Source organism: Chiloscyllium punctatum, chromosome 2, assembly GCF_047496795.1.
Source record: "Chiloscyllium punctatum isolate Juve2018m chromosome 2, sChiPun1.3, whole genome shotgun sequence".
Classification (NCBI taxonomy): domain Eukaryota; kingdom Metazoa; phylum Chordata; class Chondrichthyes; order Orectolobiformes; family Hemiscylliidae; genus Chiloscyllium; species Chiloscyllium punctatum.
The window spans coordinates 15,758,896-15,785,486 of record NC_092740.1 but is presented as its reverse complement, the minus strand read 5'-3'; the positions used below and the strand labels follow the sequence as shown (position 1 = coordinate 15,785,486).

Sequence of the window (26,591 nt, the reverse complement as noted above, 5' to 3'; positions counted from 1 at the left end):
TACATCAAGAATAGAAATTGCCTTTCTCTTCACAATAAACAAAATACAATGCTTCTTAAAGATGTTAACAGCTTCAAAAATATAATGAAGCTCTCTTTATTCACTACTATCACTCAGGCAAGTACAGAGATGAGCCCTCCATAATAGCTCAGCGCAGTACCTGTATACATGCAGGTTAGCATCAGTCCTAAGGCAGCCATGGCTCTATGAGGGCTATGCATGTTCAATCTATCCACACTGAGCTTCACCAAGGCCTCTCCATCCAAACGCGAAAGCTGCTCAGAGAGAAGAAGTCGCTCCATCCCACGCAAGACACAATGGTAGATTATGGAAGGTGTGGACTCCTCGCTGCCAGAGACCATTACTCCCACACATCTAAAAGTCAAGAGTAGCAGCTTGTAATATGGAAACCACATACCTCATAGGAAAATTCAAGTTAAAACCAGGAGCAGCAACTCAAGCAGGACATTCATTCAGATCTTAGCTGATTTGATTACTCCATATTCCCAGCTACTCTCAATAACCTTTAAGCTTTGTGCAACGATTTGTAGCTCAGGTAATCGTTGTTGTGGTTCTGTTCGCCGAGCTGGGAATTTGTGTTGCAGACATTTCGTCCCCTGTCTAGGTGACATCCTCAGTGCTTGGGAGCCTCCTGTGAAGCGCTTCTGTGATCTTTCCTCCAGCATTTATAGTGGTTTGTCTCTGCCGCTTCCGGTTGTCAGTTCCAGCTGTCCGCTGCAGTGGCCGGTATATTGGGTCCAGATCGATGTGCTTATTGATTGAATCAGTGGATGAGTGCCATGCCTCTAGGAATTCCCTGGCTGTTCTGTTTGGCTTGTCCTATAAAATAGTAGTGTTGTCCCAGTCAAACTCCTATTGCTTATCATCTGCGTGTGTGGCTACTAAGGATAGCTGGTCGTGTCGTTTCTTTAGATTAGATTAGATTAGATTACTTACAGTATGGAAACAGGCCTTCGGCCCAACAAGTCCACACCGCCCTGCCGAAGCGCAACCCACCCATACCCCTACATTTACCCCTTACCTAACACTACGGGCAATTTAGATTGGCCAATTCACCTGACCTGCACATCTTTGGACTGTGGGAGGAAACCGGAGCACCCGAGGAAACCCACGCAGACACGGGGAGAATGTGCAAACTCCACACAGACAGTCGCCTGAGGTGGGAATTGAACCCAGGTCTCTGGCGCGTGGCTAGTTGGTGTTCATGGATGCGGATCGTTAACTGTCTTCCTGTTTGTCCTATGTAGTGTTTTGTGCAGTCCTTGCATGGGATTTTGTACACATTAGTTTTGCTCATACTGGGTATCGGGTCCTTTGTTCTGGTGAGTTGTTGTCTGAGCGTGGCTGTTGGTTTGTGCGCTGTTATGAGTCCTAGTGGTCGCAGTAGTCTGGCTGTCAGTTCAGAAATGTTCTTGATGCACGGTAAAATGGCTAGTCCTTTGGGTTGTGGCATGTCCTCGTTACGTTGTCTTTCCCTTAGGCATCTGTTGATGAAATTGCAGGGGTATCAGTTTTTGGCAAATACATTGTCAAGGTGTTCTTCTTCTTCTTTTTGCAGTTCTACAATGTATTTGCCAAAAACTGATACCCCTGCAATTTCATCAACAGATGCCTAAGGGAAAGACAACGTAACGAGGGACATGCCACAACCCAAAGGACTAGCCATTTTACCGTACATCAAGAACATTTCTGAACTGACAGCCAGACTACTACCACCACTAGGACTCATAACAGCACACAAACCAACAGCCACTCTCAGACAAACTCACCAGAACAAAGGACCCAATACCCATCATGAGCAAAACCAATGTAGTGTACAAAATCCCAAGCAAGGACTGCACAAAACACTACATAGGACAAACAGGAAGACAGCTAACGATCCGCATCCATGAACACCAACTAGCCACGAAACGACACGACCAGCTATCCTTAGTAGCCACACACACAGATGACAAGCAACATGAGTTTGACTAGGACAACACTACGATTATAGGACAAGCCAAACAGAACAGCCAGGGAATTCCAAGAGGCATGGCACTCATCCACTGATTCAATCAACAAGCACATCGATCTGGACCCAATATACCGGCCACTGCAGCGGACAGCTGGAACTGACAACCGGAAGCGGCAGATTCAAACCACTACAAATGCTGGAGGAAAGATCACAGAAGCGCTTCACAGGAGGCTCCCAAGCACCGAGGATGTCACCTAGACAGGGGGACGAAACGTCTGCAACACAAATTCCCAGCTTGGCGAACAGAACCACAACAACCTTTAAGCTCCCTGTTTACCAAGAATCTATTTTCCTCTGCTTTAGAAAGTCAAGGACTCTGCATCCACTTCCTTTTATATAACACAATAACCACACAGAATATTCTCAACAGATAATGCAGACAACAGCACTAAAGTAAGGTGCTTACTGTACTGTGTTCTTGAGAAAATTGGAATTTTTTAAGTAGGGAGGCCAAGTGTCCTTGCAATTAATCTTTAACCAAAATATTCAAGTGGCCTAGGTTATAAATAGTGATATCACTGTACATCAGCTCCATTCAGAGAACAGCATGACACTCAAAATTGAGAGTTCAAACTCCACTCCAGGGATATTGCATGTAAGACCTGAAGGCAATGAGCTGATCTGATTGTCTTGATTGCTCACAGTCTTATTGAACTCAGGGATGCAGGAAGATTAGATTAGATTAGATTACTTACAGTGTGGAAACAGGCCCTCCGGCCCAACAAGTCCGCACCGCCCCGCCGAAGCGTAACCCACCCATACCCCTACATCTACATCTAACCCCTTACCTAACACTACGGGCAATTTAGCATGGCCAATTCACCTGACCTGCACATCTTTGGAGTGTGGGAGGAAACCGGAGCACCCGGAGAAAAACCCACGCAGACACGGGGAGAACGTGCAAACTCCACACAGTCAGTCGCCTGAGGCGGGAATTGAACCCGGGTCTCCGGCGCTGCGAGGCAGCAGTGCTAACCACTGTGCCACCGTGCCGCCCAGAAAATTTTAAAAATTATTATTCATGAACAGAGGGGTACAAATGCAATTGAATAGCAATAGATGGACCTGTACATGTGGTGTAAATTCGATAAATATAGCAAGAGTGGATAACATGCACAACTGTGACAGAATGGGTCCATCACATTATCCTGTTCCAATATGCCCTACAGCAGCTCAACTTCAGGCCATGGTTAAATTCCTGAGCTACAAGCTCACACTTTTATAGTGCCCAGAGGGTACCCAATGAAACTCAAATCTTAGTTTAATAGACAAGTAAACATTTTCATCCACTCTAAAAGATACAAAACAGGTTATTTGGCCCAACTAGTTAATGCCAGTGTTTACCATCCATGTGAGCTTCTTCTCAGCTTTATTCATCTCACTCTATGCATACAGACTTAGATCTTCGAGCTTCCTCTTAAATGCTATTTTCCCCAGCCAATTCTTATGGCATCCAAGTTCTACAATTTGACCAGAAAGGTTCTTCCTGACATGTTTATATTTATGACACCAAGCCTTTATTTTTCCCCAAATGTAGCTGCATTTTGTTATTACATCCACTCTATGGTTACCTTTAAGACCTCAGCCACGTAATCTCTCAGTCTTTTTCTTTGCAAGTGTGATGAAAGGCATGTGATTTGTATAACATTAATGCTTGGATTCCACACCAGTGAAATGTGGATGTTGCTTACTTCTACGAAGGGAGCTTTAAAAGAAAACGGTCAGACAGTCCTATCTGGAACAAATGATCTAATCCAGTATTGTCAGAGAACAGGCAACTGCAAACCTTCTTCACTCAAAAGATATGGGCATCACTGGCTGGGCCAGCATTTATTGCCCATCCTCAGTTGCCCTTGAGAAGGCTGTGGTGAGGTGAGCTGTGCGCTTGAACCAGTGCAGTCCCTCTGGTATAGGCAGACCTTAAAAAGGAGGGAATTGCAGGATTTTGACTCAACAATACTGAAGGAACGGTAACATATTAGAGAGATTTGAGAGGATTTGTAGCTCAGGTTGAGGTTCTGGATGTAGGTTTGCTCACTGAGCTGGAAGGTTCATTTTCAGATATTTTGTCACCATACTAGGTAACATCTTCAGTGAGCCTCCAGATGGAGCACTGGTGGTATAGCCTGCTTTCTATTTATTTGTTTGGGTTGGTGATGTCATTTCCTGTGGTGATGTCATTTCCTACAGCATTGTAATTTCCTGTTCTCTTTCTCAGGGGGTGGGAAATGGGATCCAAGTCAATGTGTTTGTTGATAAAATTCCAGTTGGAATGCCATGCTACTAGGAATTCTTGCGTGTGTCTGTTTGGCTTATCCTAGGATGGATGTGTTGTCCCAGTCAAAGTGGTGTCCTTCCTCATCCGTATGTAAGGATACTAGTGAGAGTGGGTCATGTCTTTTTGTGGCTAGTTGATGTTCATGTATCCTGGCGGCTAGTTTTCTGCCTGTTTGTCCAATGTAGGGTTTGTTATTGTTCTTGCAAGATATTTTGTAAATGACATAAGTTTTTCAATAAGTTCATTAGCTGCTGTTTTAGTGTGTTGGCGAGTTTGTGGGCTACAATGATGTTAAGGGGTCTGAATAATCTGGCAGTCATTTCGGAGATGTCTTTGATGTTAGGGAGTGTGGCTAGGCTTCCACAAATTATCCCAACATCCACAAACGAAGCTGCATTAGAACATTATTTCAACAAGCCACCACACACCGCAGCACAGAAGAACTACGAAGAGCAAAGGAAAATCACCTATACAGTGTATTCAAAAGGAACGGGTACCCAGTGAACACAATCCGCTGATTTCTCAGCGACAAACCCAAACAAAATATATCCGGAAAGCCTAGCCACTCTCGCCTATATCAAAGGCATCTCTGAAATAACTGCCACACTACTCAGACCCCTTGGCATCATGGTAGCCCACAAACCCACCAACACACAACAGCAGCTCATGAACTTCAAAGACCCTATACAGACAACAAGCAAAACTAATGTCATTTACAAAATTCTTTGCAAGAACTCGATAAACACTACATTGGATAATCAGGTAGAAAACTAGCCGCCGGGATACGTGAACAACAACTAGCCACAAAAAGACATGACCGTCTCTCGCTAGTATCCTTCCATACAGATGAAGTGGGACACCGCTTCGACTGGGACAACACATCTATCCAAAGACAAGCCAAACAGAGACATGCACGAGAATTCCTAGAAGCATAGCATTCTAGGAACTCTAATCAATACAAACCCCCTAAGAAAATGAACATGAAATTAGGTCACTGCAGGAAATGACATCACCAACCCAAAAAACCCAAACACAAATAGAAAGCGGACTATCCCACCAGTACTTCGTCCGGATGCTCACTGAAGATGTTACCTAGTATGGTGATGAAATGTCTGAAAACAAACCTTCCAGCTCAGTGAGCAAACCTATATTCACAGTAATGTATTTCCAAGTCAGGACTTTGTGGTTTGGAAGGGAACTTTCAGGTGGTGGTGTTTTCATGCATCTGCTGCCCTTATCCTTCTGGATGGAATTGGTCGTGCATTTAGAAGATGTTAATTTTGCAGTGTATCTGCTGCTACTACTGAGTGTTGGTGAGAAGGGACTGAATGCTTGTGACAGTGTGCCAACCAAGCAGGCTACCTTGTCCTGGATGGTATCAAGCTTCTTGAGTTGTTGGAGCTGCACCCATCAAGCAAGTGGGGAGGTATTCCATCACAGTTTGACTTGTGCCTTAAAAATGGTGGGTAATCTTTGTGGAGTCAGCAGGGGAGACAATGGCTTACTGGTATCATCACTGTTAATCCAGAAATCCAGGTAATGTTCTGGGTACCCAGGTTCAAATTCTACCATGACAGAATGTGGAATTTGAATTCAATACAAATCTGGAATTAAATGTCTAATGATGACAATGAAACCATTGCTAATTGTCAGGAAAAGTCCCATCTAGTTTACTCATGTGAACTACCATCCTTACCCGATTTGGCCTACATGTGACTCCGGACCCAAAACAAAAAGGTTGACTCTTAACTGCCTTCTTTTTGGCAATAAATACTGGCCTAGCTGGCAACATCCTCATCAGTGAATAATTTTTTTTAAAAAAAAGGAGTCAGGTTACTCACTACAGTATTCCTAGCCTCTGATCTGCTCTGGTAGCCATTGTATTTATATAGTGAGTCCAGTTCAGTTTCCGGTCAATGGTAACTCCCCGTGATGTTGATAGTGAAGGATTCAGTAATGTCAAGGAGCAATAATTAGATAGCCTTTAACTGGGTTAAGGAAAATCCAAAGGAATTCTATAAATAAATTGAAAGGACAAAAGGGTAACTAGGGAGAGAATAAGGCCCCTCAAAAATCAGCAAGGCAGCCAGTGTGTGGAACCGCAGAGACTGGGAGACACGAAACAAGTATTTTGCTCAATGCTTACTGTGGGGAAAGACATGGAAGATGTAGAATGTGGGGAAATAGATGGTGACATCTTAAAAAATGCCCATATTAGAGGTGGTGGTGCTGGATGTCTTGAAATGTCTAAAGGTGGATAAATTCCCAGGACCTGATCAGGTGTACCCTAGAACTCTGTGGGAAGCTAGAGAAATGATTATTGGGCGCCTTGCTGAGATATTTGTATTATCAATAGTCACAGGTGAGGTGCCAGAAGACTGGAGATTGGCTAATGTGCTGCCACTATTTAAGAAAAATGCTAAGGAAAAGCCAGAGAACTCTAGACAGGTGAGCCTGACATTGGTGGTTGGCAAGTTGTTGGAGTGAATCCAGAGGGACAGAATGTACATGTATTTGGAAAGACAGGGACTGATTAGGGATAGTAAACATGGCTTTATGCGTGGGAAATCATGTCTCACAAACTTGATTGAGTTTTTTGAAGTAGTAACAAAGAGGACTGATGAGGGCAGAGCAGTGGATGTGATCTGTTTGGACTTCAGTAATGTGTTCGACAAGGTTCTTCATGGACTGGTTAGCAAGGTCAGATCACACCAAATGGACTAGCCATTTAGATACAGAATTGGCTCGAAGGTAGAACATAGAACAATATAGCGCAGAACAGGCCCTTCAACCCTAGATGTTGCGCCGACCTGTAACTATTCTCTGCTCATCCCCCTACATTATCCCAAAATCATCCATATGCTTATCTAGAATTATTTAAATCTCCCTAATGTGGCTGAGTTGACTACATTAGCAGGTAGGGCATTTCAAGCCCTTACCACACTCTGTGTAAAGAACCTGCCTCTGATATCTGTCTTAAATCTATCACCCCTCAATTTGTAACTTTGCCCCCTCGTACACGCTGACATCAGCCTAGGAAAAAGACTTTCGCTATCTACCCTATCTAATTCTCTGATCACGGAAGTATGTTGTGAAACTTGAAAAGGTTCAGGAAAGACTGACAAGCACATTGCCAGCGTTGGAGGATTTGAGCTACAGGGAGAGGCTGAATAGTCTGGGTCTCTTTTTCCTGAAGCATCAGAGGCTGAGGATGACCTTATAGAGGTCTAAAATCATGAGGGGCATGGATAGGGTATATAGACAAAGTCTTTTCCCTTGGCTAGGGATTCCAGAACGAGAGGGCATAGGTTTAGGGTAAGAGGGGAAATGTTTAAAAAGGATCTAAGGGGCAACATTTTCACACAAAGGGTGATACATGTATGGAATGAGCTGCCAGAGGAAGAGGAGGCGGCTGGTACAATTACACCATTTAAAAGACATCTGGATGGGTACATGAATAGGAAGGGTTTAGAGGGATATAGGCCAAGTGCTGGCAAATGGGATTACAGTAGTTTAGAATATCTTGTTGACATGGACAAGTTAGACCAAAGGGTCTGTTTCCGTGCTGTGTTTCTCAAGGACTCTAGCAAACATTACTTGCTACTTTTCAGCCCATGCCGGGATATTGTCTAGGTCTTGTTACATTTAGATACGGACTACTTCTGTATCTGAGGAGTTGCAAATGGTACTGAACATTGTCTTCACCACTTCTGACCTTATAATGGAGGCAAGGTCATTGATGAAGCAGCTGAAGATGGTTAGGCCTAGCTCACTACCTTGAGGTGCTTCTGCAGAGATGCCCTGGAGCTGAGATGACTGACCTCCAACAACCACAACTAATCTTCCTATTTGCCAGATATGACTCCAGCCACTGGCGAGTTTGTCCCGATTCCCATAGATTCCAGTTTTGCGGGTGCTCCTTGATATCACACTCAGTCAAATGCAACCTTGATATCAGGGTCTGTCACTCTCTTCACTTCTGGAATTCAGCTCTATTATCATTATCTGAATCAAGGCTTTAATGAGGTCAGAAGCTGAATGGCCCTTGTGGAATCCAAACTGGGTGTCAGTCAGCAGGTTATCGCTGAGCAAGTGCTACTTGTATGCACTACTGATGACATATTCTTGCTGATCATCAAGAATAGACTGATGGGGCCACAATTGGCCAAGTTGTACTTGTCCTGTGTAGTGTTCAGGGCACCCTGCGCAGTTTTCCAGATTGGCCAGGCAGCAAACGAGTAGGAGAAGCAATGTTTCAGGCATAAGCCCTTCATCAGTCCTGCTGTGCTGTTCTAGCACCATACACTCAACTCTGATCTCCAGCATCTGCAGTCCTTACTTTCTCCCAATTTTCCAGATTGTTGGGTAGATGCCTGTATTCTGTACCAGATCAGCTTCACTAGGGGTTACTGCAAGTTCTGCCTCAAACCTCCTGCAGTATAAAGATAACTGTTTGTTCACACTGTGTGGCTTGTAACAATTAGTAAACAATGAAAGGCATTAGCCTTGATTTTGGTTTAGATTGACCAGAAGTGGATTTTGACTTAGAAATCAGACATTGAAAGCTTTTAGGGTAGTTCTGGAGGAGATCAGATTGGGTTCAAGCAAATATAGATTCTCTTCAAAAGGAAGAGTATAGAAGACAACTTAGGAATAGATCGGTTACTTGGTCTAAGAATTTAGCTTGCAATACTTCCAGATGAGGAGTGTTTAGTCAGAAAACAGCAAATGATTCAAAGACTGGAAGTCTAAGCTTCCATTTTTGAAGTATTCACGTAAGGTGACTTCACAGTTCACAGGACAGAACTAATAAGAAAAGCATGATTTCTCAATCTCCAATTGTGTAAAATGAAGTTGGGAAATAGATAAAACTTTAATTTGCTGTTTTTATGCAACATCAAGCTTCTACATTTACATAGCTTGTTCTGTTTTTCTCTCTCTTTAATGTAAATGCTTTTTTATTGTTAAAGAAAGTCTGCAGCCTTGACTGCCTATGTTTCAGTGAAAGACCGCCATGTTAAATATAAGAAAAAAAAGAGTCAGGTTTCTGGCACATGGCTTGTCCAGCAGGACCATCAGTTGGGATCATAACACGAGAGAAAAGAACTCCAAGCCTGTCTATCCTTCCCTGACAGTTTAAGCATCTTAGCTCTCACCTCATCATTGCAACTCTCTGCACTAGATCATAAAGTATGAGAAGTACTCAGCAGACCTGACAGCATCTGTAGAGAAGTACAGTTATCGTTTCAGGTAGTGACATTTCACCACATGATTTTTCTGATGAAAGGTCAATCTGAATGAGAACTCTGTTCCTCTCTGCTTATGGGCTGCCTGACCACCTGAGTATATCTAGCATCTCCTGGTTTTATTTCAGATTTTTGGCAGCTACAATATTTTGTTTTTCAATTTTTCTTTGCACTTTCTAAATGATCTTTAAACATTCTTCCTATTTTAAATGATATAGCCAGGAAATGGATCGAGGATATAAAAAGTGATTTCAGGGAGTTAGGATGGAAGCTGCAAAGCAGGATGAACAGAGTAGTGTTTTCTAGTTTACTACCGGTGCCATGAGATAGCGAGGCGAGGAACAGGGACCGGGCACAGCTTAACATGTGGCTGTGCAGCTGGTGTAGGATGGAGGGCTTCAGATTTGTAGATAATAATTGGGAAGTTGGGACCTGTACAAGGAGAGGTTGCATCTGAACTGGAAGGGGACCAATGTCCTGGGAGGAAGGTTTGCTCGAGTAGTTTGAGAGGGTTTAAACTAGTATGGCAGGGGGGTGGGAACCTGAGCTGTATACCGGAGGTGAGAGTTAATGCAGACGAGACAATAGCAAGAGGTAGACCAGCTAGTGGGAAGAATTTTCCTGGGAAGGAACCAAGGGATCAGTTAAAGTGGGTTTGCTTGAACGCAAGGAGTATCAGGAATAAGTGATGAACTTACAGCATGGATCAGTACATGGTGCTATGATGTTGTGGCCATAACAGAGACATGGGTTTCTCAGGGACAGGAATGGTTGCTGGATGTTTCAGGGTTTAGAGCATTTAAAAACAATAGGGAGGGGGGAGAAAAAAAAAAGAGGGAAAAAGAGGAGGGGGTGTAGCACTACAAATCAGAGAGGGTATCACAGCTACAGAAGCTTCCATTGTCAAGGAAGATCTGCCTACCGAGTCAGTATGGGTGGAAATTAGGAACAGCAAGGGAGCAGTCACCTCTTTAGGGGTTTACTACAGGCCCCCCAATAGCAGCAGGGAGATGGAAGAAAGCATAGGCCGGCAGATTTTGGAAAAGTGTGGACGTAGTAGGGTTGTTGTAATGGGTGACTTTAACTTTCCCAATATTGATTGGAACCTCCTTCGAGCAGAAGATTTGAATGGAGCTGTTTTTGTAAGGTGTATTCAGGAGGGTTTCCTAACTCGGTACGTTGACAGGCCGACGAGGGGAGAGGCCATTCTAGACTTAGTGCTTGGAAACAAGCCGGGCAGGTATCAGATCTTGTGGTGGGAGAGCATTTTGGTGATAGTGACCACAACTGCCTCACATTCTACATAGCTATGGAGAAGGAGAGGATTAGGCAAAACGGGAGGATATTTAATTGGGGAAGAGGAAACTATGATGCGATTAGACATGAGTTAGGAAGCAGTTGTTCCATGGTAAAGGCACTATAGACATGTGGAGACTGTTTAAGGAACAGTTGTTGCAAGTGATGAATAAATATGTCCCTCAGACAGGCAAGAAATGGTAAGATAAAGGAACCTTGGATGACGAGAGCGGTGGAGCTTCTCGTCAAAAGGAAAAAGGTAGCTTACATAAGGTGGAGGAAGCTAAGGTCAAGCTCAGCTCTACAAGATTACAGGCAGGCGAGGAAGGAGCTTAAAAATGGTCTGAGGAGAGCCAGGAGGGGGCACGAGAAAGGCTTGGCAGAACGGATTAGGGAGAACACAAAGGCATTTTACACTTATGTGAGGAATAAGAGAATGGTCAAAGAAAGAGTAGGGCTGATCAGGGATAGCATAGGGAATTTGTGTGTGGAATCTGAGGAGGTAGGGGAAGGCCTAAATGAGTTTTTTGCTTCTGTCTTTACGAAAGAAACGAACTTTGTAGTGAATGAAACCTTTGAAGAGCAGGTGTGCATGCTGGAATGGATAGAGATAGAGGAAGCTGATGTGCTGAAAATTTTGTCAAACATTAAGATTGACAAGTTGCCAGGCCTGGACCAGGTTTGTCCTCGGCTGCTTTGGGAAACGAGAAATGCAATTGCTTCGCCACTTGCAAAGATCTTTTCATCCTCGCTCTCCACTGGAGTCGTACCTGAGGACTGGAGAGAGGCAAATGTAATTCCTCTCTTTAAGAAAGGAAATAGGGAAATCCCCAGCAATTAGACCAGTAAGTCTCACGTCTGTCGTCTGCAAGGTGCTAGAAAGGATTCTGAGGGATAGGATTTATGACCATCTGGAAGAGCATGGCTTGATTAATTGCAGTCAACACGGCTTTGTGAGGGACAGGTCATGCCTCACAAACCTTATCGAGCTCTTTGAGGATGTGACTAGAAATGTTGATGAGGGTCAAGCTGTGGATGTGGTGTATATGGACTTCAGCAAGGCATTTGATAAGGTTCCCCATGGTAGGCTCATTCAGAAGGTCAGGAGGAATGGGATTCAGGGGAACATAGCTGTCTGGATACAGAATTGGCTGGCCAACAGAAGATAGTGAGTGGTAGTAGAAGGAAAATATTCTGCCTGGAAGTCTGTGGTGAGTGGGGTTCCTTGGGCCTCTACTGTTTGTAATTTTTATTAATGACTTGGATGAGGGGATTGAAGGATGGGTCAGCAAGTTTACAGACGACACAAAGGTTGGAGGCGTCGTTGACAGTACAGAGGGCTGTTGTTGGCTGCAGCCAGGACATTGACATGATGCAGAGACGGGCTGAGAGGTGGCAAATGGAGGTCAACCTGGATAAATGCGAGATGATGCATTTTGGAAGGTTGAATTTGAAAGCTGAGTACAGGATTAAGGATAGGATTCTTGGCAGTGTGGAGGAACAGAGGGATCTTGGTGTGCAGGTACATAGATCCCTTAAAATGGCCACCCAAGTGGACAGGGTTGTTAAGAAAGCATATGCTGTTTTGGCTTTCATTAACAGGGGGATTGAGTTCAAGAGTCGTGAGATCTTGTTGCAGCTCTATAAAACTTTGGGTAGACTGCACTTGGAATAATGCATCCAGTTCTGGTCATCGTATTATAGGAAAGATGTGGATGCTTTGGAGTGGGTTCAGAGGAGATTTACCAAGATGCTGCCTGGACTGCAGGGCTTATCTTATGAAGAGAGGTTGACTGAGCTTGGACTTTATTCATTGGAGAAAAGGAGGAGGAGAGGGGACCTAATTGAGGTATACAAGATAATGAGGGGCATAGATAGTGTCGATAGCCAGAGACTACTTCCCAGGGCAGAAATGACTAACACGAGGGATCATAGTTTTAATCTGGTTGGAGGAAAGTATAGAGGGGATGTCAGAGGCGGGTTCTTTACACAGAGTTGAGAGAGCATGGAATGCGTTGCTAGCAGCAGTTGTGGAAGTAAGATCATTGGGGATATTTTAAGAGACTGCTGGACATGCATAAGGCCACAGAAATTTGAGGGTGCATACATGAGGATCAGTGGTCGGCACAACATCGTTGGCTGAAGGGCCTGCTCTGTGCTGTACTGTTCTATGTTCTAAAAAAGCCCACAACATTCAATGTGGTAAGTCCTCTCACACTGTTTGGCCGCATTACTTTAATGGCATTATCAAGCTGTTCTCTCCACTTTGAGTGATGCAAGTAAATGATACCTGAATGATGCCTGCAGTAAATTCATGGCCCACATCAAGCGGATAGTTTTCGATGAGATAAAAGGCTGTTGCACACATCACCAACACATGTTGTTGGTTGTGAATGTTGACACAGCTGCAAAGGAATAAAACATTTGGTCAGTAATATAGTATGCAATCAGCATAGTCATTTTACATGTAAAATAGGAACACACTACACCAATTATGCCATTCAGTTATTTTCTGTAACATTTGCATTGTTGTTACTCAGAAAACAGTTCAAATTTTCATATTAAATGCACAGAGTTGTGAAAAATAAGTAGAGAGTACACATAGATTTTGTTTCCAAAATTTGGCATTTGTGTGCAGTAACCAATGATATTATGTGTGACCTGTGGGCAGCAGTGGATGATAACTGAGACAATAAATTCATATCATCATGCATTGACTGTTAACTAGATACATTTATTCAAACAATCCAGAATGTACTCTAATTGAACTTAAATTCCCGAATGGCTGTGGTAGAATTTTAAATTGGAATCATTAGTCCAGCAAGGTGCCCATGGTTAAACAGCATAAAACAAAACAATGCCAGTTTGTAAATAACTTGGGGCATACATGTGGTCAGTATTACATTCTTGGGGGAAACAGGTGACTGTGCACACTATTCCTAAAACTCTCAACAAGTGAGAATTTGCTTCATCTTATTCTGGGTTAACACAAACTAATTGGTAAGAAACTGATTTACTGTACATGATCAATAACTCCATGTTATGTTTTGATAATTGTTTTTGACAATTACAGGTCATTTTCTCAAAATTAAAGAAAAACTGGTCAAACTTGTACATATTTTGAGAGAGCATAGCTCCTTCAAAAGGAAGGTCAAGTGTGTGAATATAAACCAACATGCATCTCAACAAAGTAAAGTTCAGTGTTTTGATCACATCCAAAGTACAAAGATCTTTCTAACAATGTAACAATAAATAACATTCTTAATCTCACTATCCAGTGAAGGGGGAACTTTCTGCGAAACAAAAGCAAGGCACATGTAACCCATCCAAAGATTAAATTCCATACTGTGCAATGCCACGCAGGTTGGCCAGCAGGTAAACACTAATGGTTGGAATGAGCTGCTTTGCTGTCTCATCCAGTAGATCACACTCGAGGATGTACAGGATTCCATGCAGTGCTCCTATTCGGGATGGCATGTGGGTACTCCGCATCGTGGTCTCCAACAGACGACTTATTGGTTCTGCTATGGCCTTGTCCTAAAAGAGAAAAGCACGGACAAGAACAAATTGATCGCTGTACAAACAGGAAGCTTTTGTTCAAAGTTCTTGTATTTAAATGTAAAGTTTATTTTTAAGAAAACAGAATCATGTAGATTCTTCAACAGGCCATTCAGATGCCAACTGGTGTTTCTGTTCCAACCCAGCATCTAACAGTCTGCACTATCTTGTTTTTTTTTCTTGCTTTAAATGCATGTTACTTGTCTTAACTATTCTATGTTTCACAATCTAAATACTCTCCTGTCTTATCTATTATATACAAAGAGTGACCAGCTTATATTTATGACCTATATGCTACATATAACCATCCTTTCTTGGATTATGGGTGTCAATGGTAAGGCCAGCATTTGTTGCCCCTAATTGCCCTTCAACAGAATGGCTAGATCGTCTATTGCAAAAGGTAGTTAAGGCTCACCATGTTGCTGTAGGGCTGGAGTTACACACAAGCCAGACCAGGTGAGGGTGGCAGATTTCCTTCCCTAAAAGACACAGTGACAGTCACAGTTGTACAGCACAACAGGCCACTTCAGCCCATAATGCCAGTACTAGCTCTTCAATAGGAGAATGATGCCATTTATTTTTGGGGAGACAAATGAAGCATTAAGCGTAAATTCACAGCAGTCTAGAGTTTAAAATCGTAGTGTCATGCAATTGACATGATATATTGAATACACCTAGACTGCTGTCAAGTCTTTCATCTTTTAGAATGGGTTGTGGGTATCGATTCATTAATGTGTAAATCCCAGAACTTCTTTCAAGTCACATTCACGAGCTAAGTTAAAGTTCTATATTTTAAAAAATGACATCTCAGTTCAGACGATGCATTAGAGTCTTCTGTATTCCAATCTTGAATCAGACTGGTTCTATTTCCAAAGAAAGAATTTATAAAATGTCACATGGATTGACTGCTGACAGATTGTGCACTGTTGTGGTTCTGTTTGCCGAGCTGGGAATTTGTGTTGCAGACATTTCGTCCCCTGTCTAGGTGACATCCTCAGTGCTTGGGAGCCTCCTGTGAAGCGCTTGTGATGTTTCCTCCGGCGTTTATAGTGATTTGTATCTGCCACTTCCGGTTGTCAGTTCCAGCTGTCCGCTGCAGTGGCCGGTATATTGGTCGATGTGCTTGTTGATTGAATCAGTGGATAAGTGCCATGCCTCTAGGAATTCCCTGGCTGTTCTCCGTTTGGCTTGTCCTATAATAGGAGTGTTATAGATCCGAGGCCAAACGTCCATGCCTGCTTAAGTGTTCCCCGATTGGGAGGGAACATCACTGTCTGCCGACAGTTGTACTGCATCCATTCATCTATTGTCAGAGCCTGCTTGGTCTCCCAGTGGACACCATGTACGCAGCAGATACTCACGTGACGCAGCCAACGTTGTCAGTCTTGTACACTGCAGGCAAGAATGCCCTGAAGCATGGTACATTGGCGAGACCAAGCAGACGCTACGAAAACAGGTGAATAGACACCGTGCAACAAATTGCACGACAGGGATGTTCCCTCCCAATTGGGGAACACTTCAGCGGTCAGGGATGTTTGGTCTTGGATCTTTGGGTGACCGTCCTCCAAGATGGACTTTGGGATATGGAACAACAGAGTGGCTGAGCAGAGGCTGATAGCCAAGTTTGGTACCCATGAGGAAGGCCTTAACTGGGACCTTGGGTTCATGTCACACTACAGGTGACCCCACTACACTATACACTCTCACAGTCTTAGATGCTCACACACTCATGCAGACCATCTCTCTCACACACCCCCTTCACAGGCTTATACTCCATCACACTTACACATTCTCTCTCTCTCTCTCTCTCTACCCCCCCCCCCCCCCCCAAGACACGTCTATAGGGTGAATTTACATTTGCAGAAACATTGTTTTGTTCAAAAAGCGCACAATCCGCAAGCAGTCAATCCAACCAATCTGACTCAAGGCTGAAATACTGACAGACTCCAACCTCACACCTTTAATGCATTGTCTGAGCTGAGGTGTCACTTTTCTTTAAAATAAAACCTTACGTTATCATGGGAATGGGACTTGAAAAAGTTCCAGGATTTACATATTAATGGATTGATACCTGCAACCCATTCTAAAAGATGAAAGACTTAACAGTAATCTAGGTGTGTTCAATATATTACATCAGTTGCATGACACTAATGATCCGGTGTCTTATGATCCTGCCCCACTAGTTAACTGATGAAGCAGTGCTCTGAAAGATAGTATTTCCAAATAAACCCGTTGGACTATAACCTGGTGTTGAGTGATTTTTAATTTTCTTCAGCCTATTCCAACACCAGCACCTCCACATCATACAGCTTAAATGGCAGACAATGCATAAGAAGACAAAGGTTGGCTGTCATTATTGTCTCAAGATGGCAGCAGAAAGCAAAAAGGAGGTTCTCAGATTCATTTCTTAAATTGATCTAAGATTTCTCCCTTCTGTTTCACTGCCACTCTCAGGATGGAGAGACTGGAGTGGACTGAAGTACTGTGCAATGTTTGGGTATTTTCCTGACCATCCAGTGAAGGCATAAGATGGAAAAAGCATGGATTTAACAATAAAATATGACAGCTGAAATCTATCGAAGTTTGAAAATGTTTCAGCACAAACTGGAAAACAATTTGAGGATCATACAGTTCCAGCTTTCTAAAGCAACCGACAAAATAAGTTTCTTCTTCCACTTCATTTCTCCTTACCATGCCCAGAACAGCTGCTGCTTTGCAAATAGCAGGAACCAGATATTGATTCAGAATCTCATCTTCTGCAGGATGAATTTTCTGAAGTTCTGTCAAAGTGCTGTACATCATCTCAAATTGGGTTCTCTCGGTAAACAAATCAGAGACTGCCAAAAGCTGCAAGGGCAAGACAAGCTTCAAAAATTGTGGAAGAAATCTCATTAATTAGAGTTCATTCTCATCTGTTGATTCTAAATCTGTACAAACTACAGCAGAGTTTGTACAAACTACAACAAACAGATAAGACCAAGGTTCACAGCAGAATCACATCAGAAAAGTCTTCAAAAACTCTGAACATCTGCATATTCCTACCAAACCTTACAACAGGACAATAGCAACAAGGGAAAACAGAGGAAGGTCTGGGATAAGAAAGGGGAGGAGAAAGAAGAGAAGAGAAAGAAAGGAAGACAAAGTCTATTCTGTGACTGGAACAAAGTACATGTTGAATACCAACATGCGGTACAATATCTGTGTGAATGCACACAGATACAATTGTGTGGGAAGCTTGGAGAAATTGCTTGCACAGCATTACAGGAAATAGGTAAAACAAACTATACTGACGGGCCACCTTTAATGTGGTACGGCAGCCTAAAGCACTTCAAAGGAGTTTTATCAAGGAAAGCTTGACACCAAACTACATGAGTAGTTGATCAAAATGTTCATTGAAAATAATTAAAATGGATGCTAGAAATACTTTGCAGGCCAGGCAGCATCTGGACAGAGAAATAGTTAAAAGGTTCAAAGGTTTAGCTTTGATCCCTGACTGCCTTAGAGATGAAACCCGGAGAATTAGAATGCTGTGGTTCAGTAGTCAGCACTGTCATCGTGGATGAAGAGTGTGGTGCTGGAAAAGCAGAGCCAGTCAGGCAACGTTTCAAGCAGAAGCTCGATTCTCCTGCTCCTTAGATGCTTCCTGACCGGCTGTGCTTTTCCAGCACCACACTCCTAACTCTAATCTCCAGCATGTGCAATGCTCACTTTCTCCCACTCTCATCATGGAGTCAGATGCTGGTGGATTCATCACATGCTGCACTCCATCAGTATTGTATGATTACATCTGTCAACTTTCAGATGAGAAGGTCAACTGAAGCCTCAGGTGCCCTCTGGGGAGATGCAAGACAGCACTCTCAAATTCATCCCAACATTAATAATAAAAGCAGCTTTTGTGACCTGATCACATTAATGTTTATGAGAACCATCACACTTCTTACATTATAACAGTGATGACAGCTTAGAATTACTTTGCTGTCTGTAAGTTCAAGATTACAGAAGTTACTCTGTCAACCAAGTTCTTTCTTTCTCATCTCAGTCTGGCACTGACCCATTTGATCAGAACATCGCTAATCTGAGACAAGATGGCTTTTTCAAAGTAGCAACGTCAACTTCAGCAGTTCTCTGAAATGAGGGTAGACAGTAAAGAGAGACAGAATTCCAGCATGCTAGAAACTATTCCTGTTTCACAATCAGATCTAACACTTACCGATTTTACGACCTCACTGACCAGGATGACAGGGGTTTTCTTGCCAGTGTTTGTGGGAAGTACCCACTGACTGTAGAGTTCCAACAAGAATTGAGAGCATGAATGAATGTCAACTCCAGCTCGATGTTTCCTGGAAATAAAATACTTTAAGTATTAAAGGGCATTCTAAATGACGCTATAAAAGCAATTTCTGCAGAACAAAGACGAACAATAACCTGTGAACATGTCAGTGCCACCTTCATGGTCAGTTAACATTACTCTCACCTCTCAGGCACATAAATTCATGGTGACACTGCAGTACAGAGAAAGTAGTGCTTTCCAGCGATCATGGGAAAGCTTGACTGATCAGGGGAATACCCAAATCTGAATGATGATGATGATGGTTTAGCTCATCAAAATCCGCTACCCACATCAAGTTCCCTTCATCTAATCATTTATAAATGTCTATTCCTAAACTCTGAGAATTCCTAAATTCCTTTCCCCCATTTATTGTGCTCATTAAACCTAATGTTTTAACCACAATATTTGCTATATAACCTGATATCTCCTTAGGAGACTCTGTCAAATTCTGGCTGAAGCATCTTGGGGCATTTTTACTGTAGTAACACACTATATAATTGCAAGATTTATGGTGGAATTCACTAAGAGAAAAAAAACAAAGCAAAGCAGTTTAAAGATTTCCTCTACCCAACCTACCCTGTGACCTCCTATATCCTTGTAATAGGTGTGGCCAAAGTACATTTTTTTCATTCAAATACTTGAAGTCAAATTTTCACTGCGTAACATTTTTGTCCATCTATCACCATATGGTAAACGTAATATGTGGTCTGGAAATGAACTATTCAAACCAAAAGATATTAAGTTGATAGTGAACCAACTAATCCTAACAGCAGTAGGAAACTCTGTCTGGCCTTCATTTCCTCTGAGTTTATAAACCTGTGAATAAGAATAGTGAGTCACTGATCAGAAATTATCACATTCACAATGCAATTGGAGACAGGAGCAGATGCGAATTGGTAATCCAATAATTAATGGGTCCACAGTACACCAGGTCACTTGCAACTAAACAGCTAGCTTGGCTTGTTAATACTTGGGAAGGTATAGGATTTTCCCTTTGTGTCTTCAGATGATCACAGAATCCCTACAGTGAGGAAGCAGGCAATAATCTGGAAAATTAGGCACCTCAAAAGGTGATTGCAGAAAATAATGTTCTTTGCATAAGGATTGGTTTACTGGAAAAGATGATTGGCTGGCCAACAGGAAGCAGAGAGTAGGGGTATAATGGGTCTGCTTCAGATTGACAAGACGTAAAAAAATGGAGATTAACGAGGACCGCAGATGCTGGAAAATCAAGAGTCAATAAAGTGTGGAGCTGGAAAAAGCAGAGCCAATTAAGCAGCATCAGAGGAGCAGGGGAGTTAACACTTCAGGTTGAAATGTCAACTCCCCTGCTCCTCTGATGTTGCTTGACCTGCTCGGCTTTTTTCAGCTCCACATGCTAGCGATCTCAAGATATAAAAATTGCGATGCCATAGGGATCGGTGTTCAGACCTCAACAGTTTACATGACTTAGATGAAGGGACAGAAGGTATGAATGCCAAATTTGCTGACATCTCAAAAATAGACAGGAGGGGGGATCCAAATAGGCGGCAACCCAGCAAGTCTGAATCTATAGTGCTTCTCCCAAGACTTGGGCAAAATGGGTCACCCACCTCCACCACACTCACCACATCATTCAAAATAGTTTTTACTTAAATGTAATTAGCTGCTTAGTACTGAATTTAAACAATTTAATCTCCAGTAAAAATTACTATAGGGAAGGGAGCCCGCAGTTCTTAGCGGGCAGGAACCCCTCCCCACCAGAAATCCTGGGAAAGATCCCCAAACCATCATTTATAAAGGATCTAAGATTATGTTATTAAAAAGACTTTTCCCCAGCTCTGGTCCGAAAGAGGAGGACGTTTGATGAAGGGACTTGAATATTCATCGCCAGACCATAGCAACACGACGGTTGGAGGAAGAGCACCTCATCTTCCGCCAGGAACCCTCCAACCACAAGGGATGAACTCCGATTTCTTCAGTTTCCTCATTTCCCCTCCCCCCACCTTGTCTCAGTCAAATCCCTCGAACTCAGCACCGCCTTCCTAACCTGCAATCTTCTTCCTGACCTCTCCGCCCCCACCCCAGCCTATCACCCTCACCTTGACCTCCTTCCACCCTTCGCATTTCCAACGCCCCTCCCCCAAGTCCCTCCTCCCTACCTTTTCTCTTAGCCTGCTGGACACACTTTCCTCATTCCTGAAGAAGGGCTCATGCCCGAAACGTCGATTCTCCTGCTCCTTGGATGCTGCCTGACCTGCTGCGCTTTTCCAGCAACACATTTTCAGCTCTGATCTCCAGCATCTGCAGTCCTCACTTTCTCCACTTAAATATTCAGTACTCCTTGCGTTACCCAATGACGCTACACTTTAACCATGAAGGGTCCATGAATAATTTCGGATCGCCGGAAAAGACAGAGGAATTTTTGGACTCTCTTAGATAAATTGTAAGAGTTAATTGATGTTGTTTTGCTCTCCCCCCACTCCGGTTTACATCCCCCCCCCCCTTTTTTAATATTAATCCCTTTTGTTTTTAAAAACCTTTGGGGGGTGGGGAGAGAGAGAGATTTATTTATTTGTTCTCTACTTCACAATTTTCTCGCCCACTTTTATTATATCAATATATAGGCTGGGGGCCTAGTAAATGTTGGTGGGGGAGGTGGTTACCTTATCCTGTTTTATTTCTGTCTTTAGGAGTGGGATTGTTTTCCCCTGTTATATTGTATTATTATATTTAATTATTATTTGTTGAGACTGTAATTTTATAGTTCTATATGTTTATACATGGTATTAACATTACTAAATATATCCAGGTGTTGGTGTGGGTGGGGGACAGGGGTAGGGTGCTCACTTAACTCTAGCTCTGTAGTATATTTGAATTTTCTTCATTCTATCGAAGAGCGCCTGGTCAAGGGTGGGGCACTGGTTGGGAGAGGATACGATGATTTGTTGGAAAGGAAGTGATACCCCCTGGGAACAAGGGGGAAAATCTTCATTTAAATACTTTTTATTATATTGATGAGAGTATATTAAAGAGCCTTTATTTTTGTGAATTTTATACGCTCTACGCTCAGGATGTTCTGGATAGGGTTTCCCCTCCCGAGGGGTCTCGGACTTGCCCGGACGATTATGGTTGATCAGTCGGTTAAGTGGTGCACCTGGAATGTCAAGGGGAGTAATTCACCGGTCAAAAGGAAGAAAATATGATCAAACCTCAAGAAAGGGCTGATATAGCTCTCCTACAGGAGACACACTTATTAGATAAAGAATACTTGAAATTATGACAGAGTGGATTTAATCAGGTCTTTTTTTCTTCCTTCAGCTCAAAGCGCAGGGGAGCTGTTATTCTTATTCGGAAGAATTTCCCTTCAAAATCCTAAATCAGATAAAAGACAAATCTGGACAATATATTCTAATTAAAGCCCTTATAAATGGAGAGGAATATGGGATCTTAAATTTGTATTGCCCCCTGGCACATCCTTTTAAATTTATAACAGAAGCCTTATCAAAATTGATGGCTCTCAGTGCTCATCATACAATTAAAATCTCCCCCAATAATTGTATTATGGATCCGGAAATAGATAGGATTCCCAAGAGTACTGCAGGAGTATCTCCCAGATCTAGACAATTGGTGGATTTGAACAAAGAATTAGGATTAGTAGATGTATGGAGATGCCTTCACCCACAGGACAGAGATTTTTCTTTTTACTCCAATCCACATAAATGTCATACCAGAATCAATATGTTTTTTCCACCCTTGATTTTTAAAAATTCCATATCATCCTGTAAAATAGGCAGTATAGCAATTTCCGATCACATTGCTGTATACATGGAAATCAAGGTGAGGAATAATGAGACATCCCCCTGGCATTGGCATATGGACCTCTTCCTGATGAAAGGTAGTAAATTTGTAAAGTACTTCTCTCAAGAATTTAAAACTTTTTTAGAAATTAATTCAGGTACGGCTAGCAACCCATCGATGATGTGGGAGACCATCAAAGCTTACACGCGAGGTGTGATCATCTCCTACTCAGCGACCCAGAAAAAATTAAAGGGAGAACAACAGTGTCTGCTCGAAGCTCGCTTAAAAGTGGCTGAAACAGCATACGCTGACAGATCTTCTATTATCAAATTACAAAAGGATTACGGCCCTTAGGACAGCTCTAAACACCACGCTTACCCAAACGGCTAAGAGGGAACTATTATTTGCAAAACAAAAGGTTATATGAATTTGGCGATAAACCTGGTAGATACTTAGCATTTCTCGCAAAGAAAAAGGCGGCCCCTCAAACAATCACGTCTATCAAGGAAAGTATGGGTTTTCTGACTGATGATCATAAAAGGATTAACACAATCTTTAGAAAATTTTATTCTCATTTATATAAATCGCAGGATTGCAAAGATAGAGCTAGAAGGATGCAGTCATTTTTTAAAAACCTGACCTTTCCGATCCTAACTCCGGAACAGGTATCGGTCTTGAATGTTCCCTTAACAATCCAAGAAATACTTGACGCAATTAGGCAAATTCAGAGCAGTAAGGCTTTCAAGCTGAATTCTATAAAGAATTTACAGGTCCACTTGTGGACATGTATAAGTACTCATTCAGTCAGGGTTGTCTCCCGCCTTCGCTGAAAGAGGCGAATATCTCTCTCATCCTCAAAAAAGGAAAGGACCCAGAAGACTGCGCGTCATACAGACCAATACACTTGCTAAATGCAGATTTTAAAATCCTCTCTAAAACGCTAGCATTGAGACTAGAAAGGGTATTGCCACATATCAAAGGAGGATCAGACGGGGTTTATTAAGGGCCGTAGATCATCTAATAATGTTAGAAGGGTTTTGAATGTGATTCAAGTCTGGAAAGATACCAGGCGTAGTAGTCTCATTAGACGCGGAAAAGGCATTCGACAGGGTTGAATGGTCATATTTGCTTTACACATTGGAAAGGTTTGGCGCTGGAAAGGTGTTTCCCAAATGAGTCTCAACACTGTATAGCGATCCCAAAGCATTATTGCTTTAGTATTGTGATTACTAACGGATTGGCTCGGATAGCTTCAGTGTGGATTGGGGCTGCCGTCAGGGATGTCCTCTTTCGCCATCGCTATTTACGCTAATAATTGAGCCACTAGCAGAAGCTATACAGGCTGACCCTAATATTTCTCAGTAATCCTTTGATGTCCGTACCTCGCTTAATCCAAGTTATTAATACATTTAGCGCATTCTCAGGCTATAAAATTAATTTCTCAAAATCGGAGGCTATGCCAATGGGCGGCCTTGTTAGTATAACCCACTTATTGGACGGATCCCACTTTCCCTTTCGGTGGTCCATGGAGGGTTTCTTATATTTAGGCATTTTTATTACCCAAGTATTTGGTCAGTTACACAAGGCTAACTTTGTGCATTTACTGGAAAGGATAACGCAGAACCTCCCGCGATGGGGAGACCTTCCAATTTCCTGGCTTGGTAGAATAGCACTAATTAAAATAAATGTCTTGCCCCGTCTCCTATACCCTATGAGGATGCTTCTGGTGATGCTGCCGAGGCTGGCACTACGTAAATTATATGGCTGGTTGGGTTCCTTTATTTGGAATCATAGACGGCCCGTCATTAAGACAAAGAAGCTACAGCTTCCACAGGCAAGGGGAGGATTGGATTTCCCAGATTTTAGGAAATATCAGTTAAGTTCCCTATTAAGTTACATAGCCGATTGTGTCTTGTCTCATCTGCAATCAATCTGGCTGGACATCGAGGCTTCTCAAGTAAAATGCCCACCTATTAACCTTTTATTTTCAGACAAGAGGAAAATCATTACGGATCAATGTAAAAACCCTATAATACTAAACACAATTAAAGCTTGAAATATAATGCGGCAAAATGAGGGTAATTCACATAAAAGATCCCCGTGCGCTCAGATAGTGGGAGCATGGAGATTTCAACCGGGGCTTACAGATGTCACTTATCTGTTTAAAGAAGGGGTCCTGATGTCTTTTGAACAGCTGCGTCCGAAATTTGGATTACCTAATGGAGGCCTCTTTCGATACTTCCAAATTCGAGATTACATACTGAAGAAGGCTACGTTATTAGATAGTCTTTATAAATCAGATAGAGAACGTAGAGTGCTATGGCCAATGGGGGTATCTTCTGTCAGCACTATTTATCATTTATTACATGATGAAGTATCGGGAGATATGGACAATCTGCTTAAAACATGGGATCATGATTTGGGACTGGAAATCTCTATAGAAACGTGGAATAACATTTGGGAAAACGCCAGAATCACCACCATCTGCAACAGAACTCAGGCCATTTAGTTGAAGATACTTCATAGGGCCCATATAGCACCGGACCGATTGGCAAAATATAAGGCAGGAGCATCTCCAATGTGTCCCAAATGTAAAATACAGGTGGCCACGCTTGTACATTGCTTACAGACCCATCATAAGATCTGTAGATATTGGACCAGATATTTTATTCCATAAAATATGGCAGCCCTTCTTGAATTACATAAATACAGATATTTCGGCCATCCTAACAAGGGCTTTTATTTAATCGAGATGGTGAATCTGGCTGGTCTGGGGCCCCTTGGGAGAGGAATCCCGCACGAATACAGGTTTTGTTACGATTTGATGTTCAGAGCATGTATCTCACTACCCAATTTCTGTGTTATCCGGCAGTTTTTTTCCTCTTCTTTGAATAACGTAAGAGACTTAATTATACACTCTGGTTAGTTGTGGGTTAGATTAGTAGTTAGTTGAGTTTTGTTTTTTTCTCCTCTCATTTTTTGATAAATTTTGGCTATTATTTATTTAAGATTTAATTGTATATCAATGTTTATACTTGGAGTTTTCTTTTTATTTGTAAACTTGTAAAAATGTTAAATTTTCAATAAAAATATCTATATAAAAATAAGAAAGGAAAGCAAGTTGTGAAGAGGACGCTACATATATTTCCAGTGAATAGGAAACGGTGTGGTAAGTGGAATATGACATGGCAAAACATAAAATCATCCATTTTCACAGAAAGAGTGAAAAAAAAGCCCATTATCTAAACCGTAAGAGATTGTAGAACATTGAGATGCAAAGTAATTTGGCAAAAGGTTAGCATGCAGGTACAAAGTAATCAGGAAAACTAATACACACATACGCGTATTTCAAACTAGTGACAGATGAGCGTTGGTCCATTTTTCTGAAGGGGTTTAATAACTAACTCAGTCACATTTTTTTTCAGAACCACATTAATAAAAGTACCTTTCAAGGAGAAATAACTAAAGGCCTCCTGGCCTTAATGAAAGTTTGTCGGATTTTATGGCAGAAGAAATAGCTACACAGATAATAAGATTCATTTATAGTAGTCATCCATTAATAATTTGATTCTGGAAAAGTCCCAGAAGATTGAAAACTGCCAATAGAACACCCTTGTTCAAAGACAAGAAAAAGGTAACAATGGGCTAGTTAGCTTAACATGTGTCATTAGGAAATGTTAGTACCTATTATATTAGAGGATGTAATAGCAAAGCATTTAGAAATACATAACCAAGCATGGTTTCATGATGAGAAAATTATGCTGGACAAATTTATTTCAATCTTTGAGATGGTAACAAGCAGGATAGCTGAAGAGGAACCAGTGCATGTAACATATCTGGATTTCCAAAAAATAATGTTCAATAAAAGGTACCACATGTAATATTACTTAAGACTAGAATATGCTGTTGCAAGTCAGCACTAGGGCTGCAATTAGTTACAATATATGTTCCTGTCTTGAATGGGAAAAGTGAATTTACCAAAGCCAAGTCTGCAGTTAACAACAATTGTTGGGAAGACAAGTGGTAAGGATGACAGATTCTGCACAGCACTACAGACAGGTGGACAAA

The 26,591-nt window shown here is 42.1% G+C and overlaps 1 protein-coding gene across 14 annotated transcripts in view; it reads right to left on the bottom strand.

Moving 5' to 3' along the window:
• The window catches only part of htt (huntingtin), a 264,314-nt gene that overhangs the window by 16,013 nt on the left and 221,710 nt on the right, over positions 1-26,591 (bottom strand). For 6 of the 14 annotated variants that reach the window (XM_072594050.1, XM_072594086.1, XM_072594068.1 and 3 more), the window contains 5 exons: positions 18,624-18,753; positions 17,105-17,260; positions 14,202-14,392; positions 13,146-13,260; positions 6,177-6,328 (listed from right to left, as the gene is read on the bottom strand). In XM_072594050.1, coding sequence (XP_072450151.1) covers positions 6,287-6,328; positions 13,146-13,260; positions 14,202-14,392; positions 17,105-17,260; positions 18,624-18,753 — 634 coding nt within the window. In that variant the 3' untranslated portion in view covers positions 6,177-6,286. Of the gene's footprint in view, positions 1-160; positions 365-3,202; positions 3,213-6,176; positions 6,329-13,145; positions 13,261-14,201; positions 14,393-17,104; positions 17,261-18,623; positions 18,754-26,591 lie in introns of those variants that run through there. The other 8 variants (XM_072594112.1, XM_072594122.1, XM_072594132.1 and 5 more) reach the window with 3 other exon arrangements.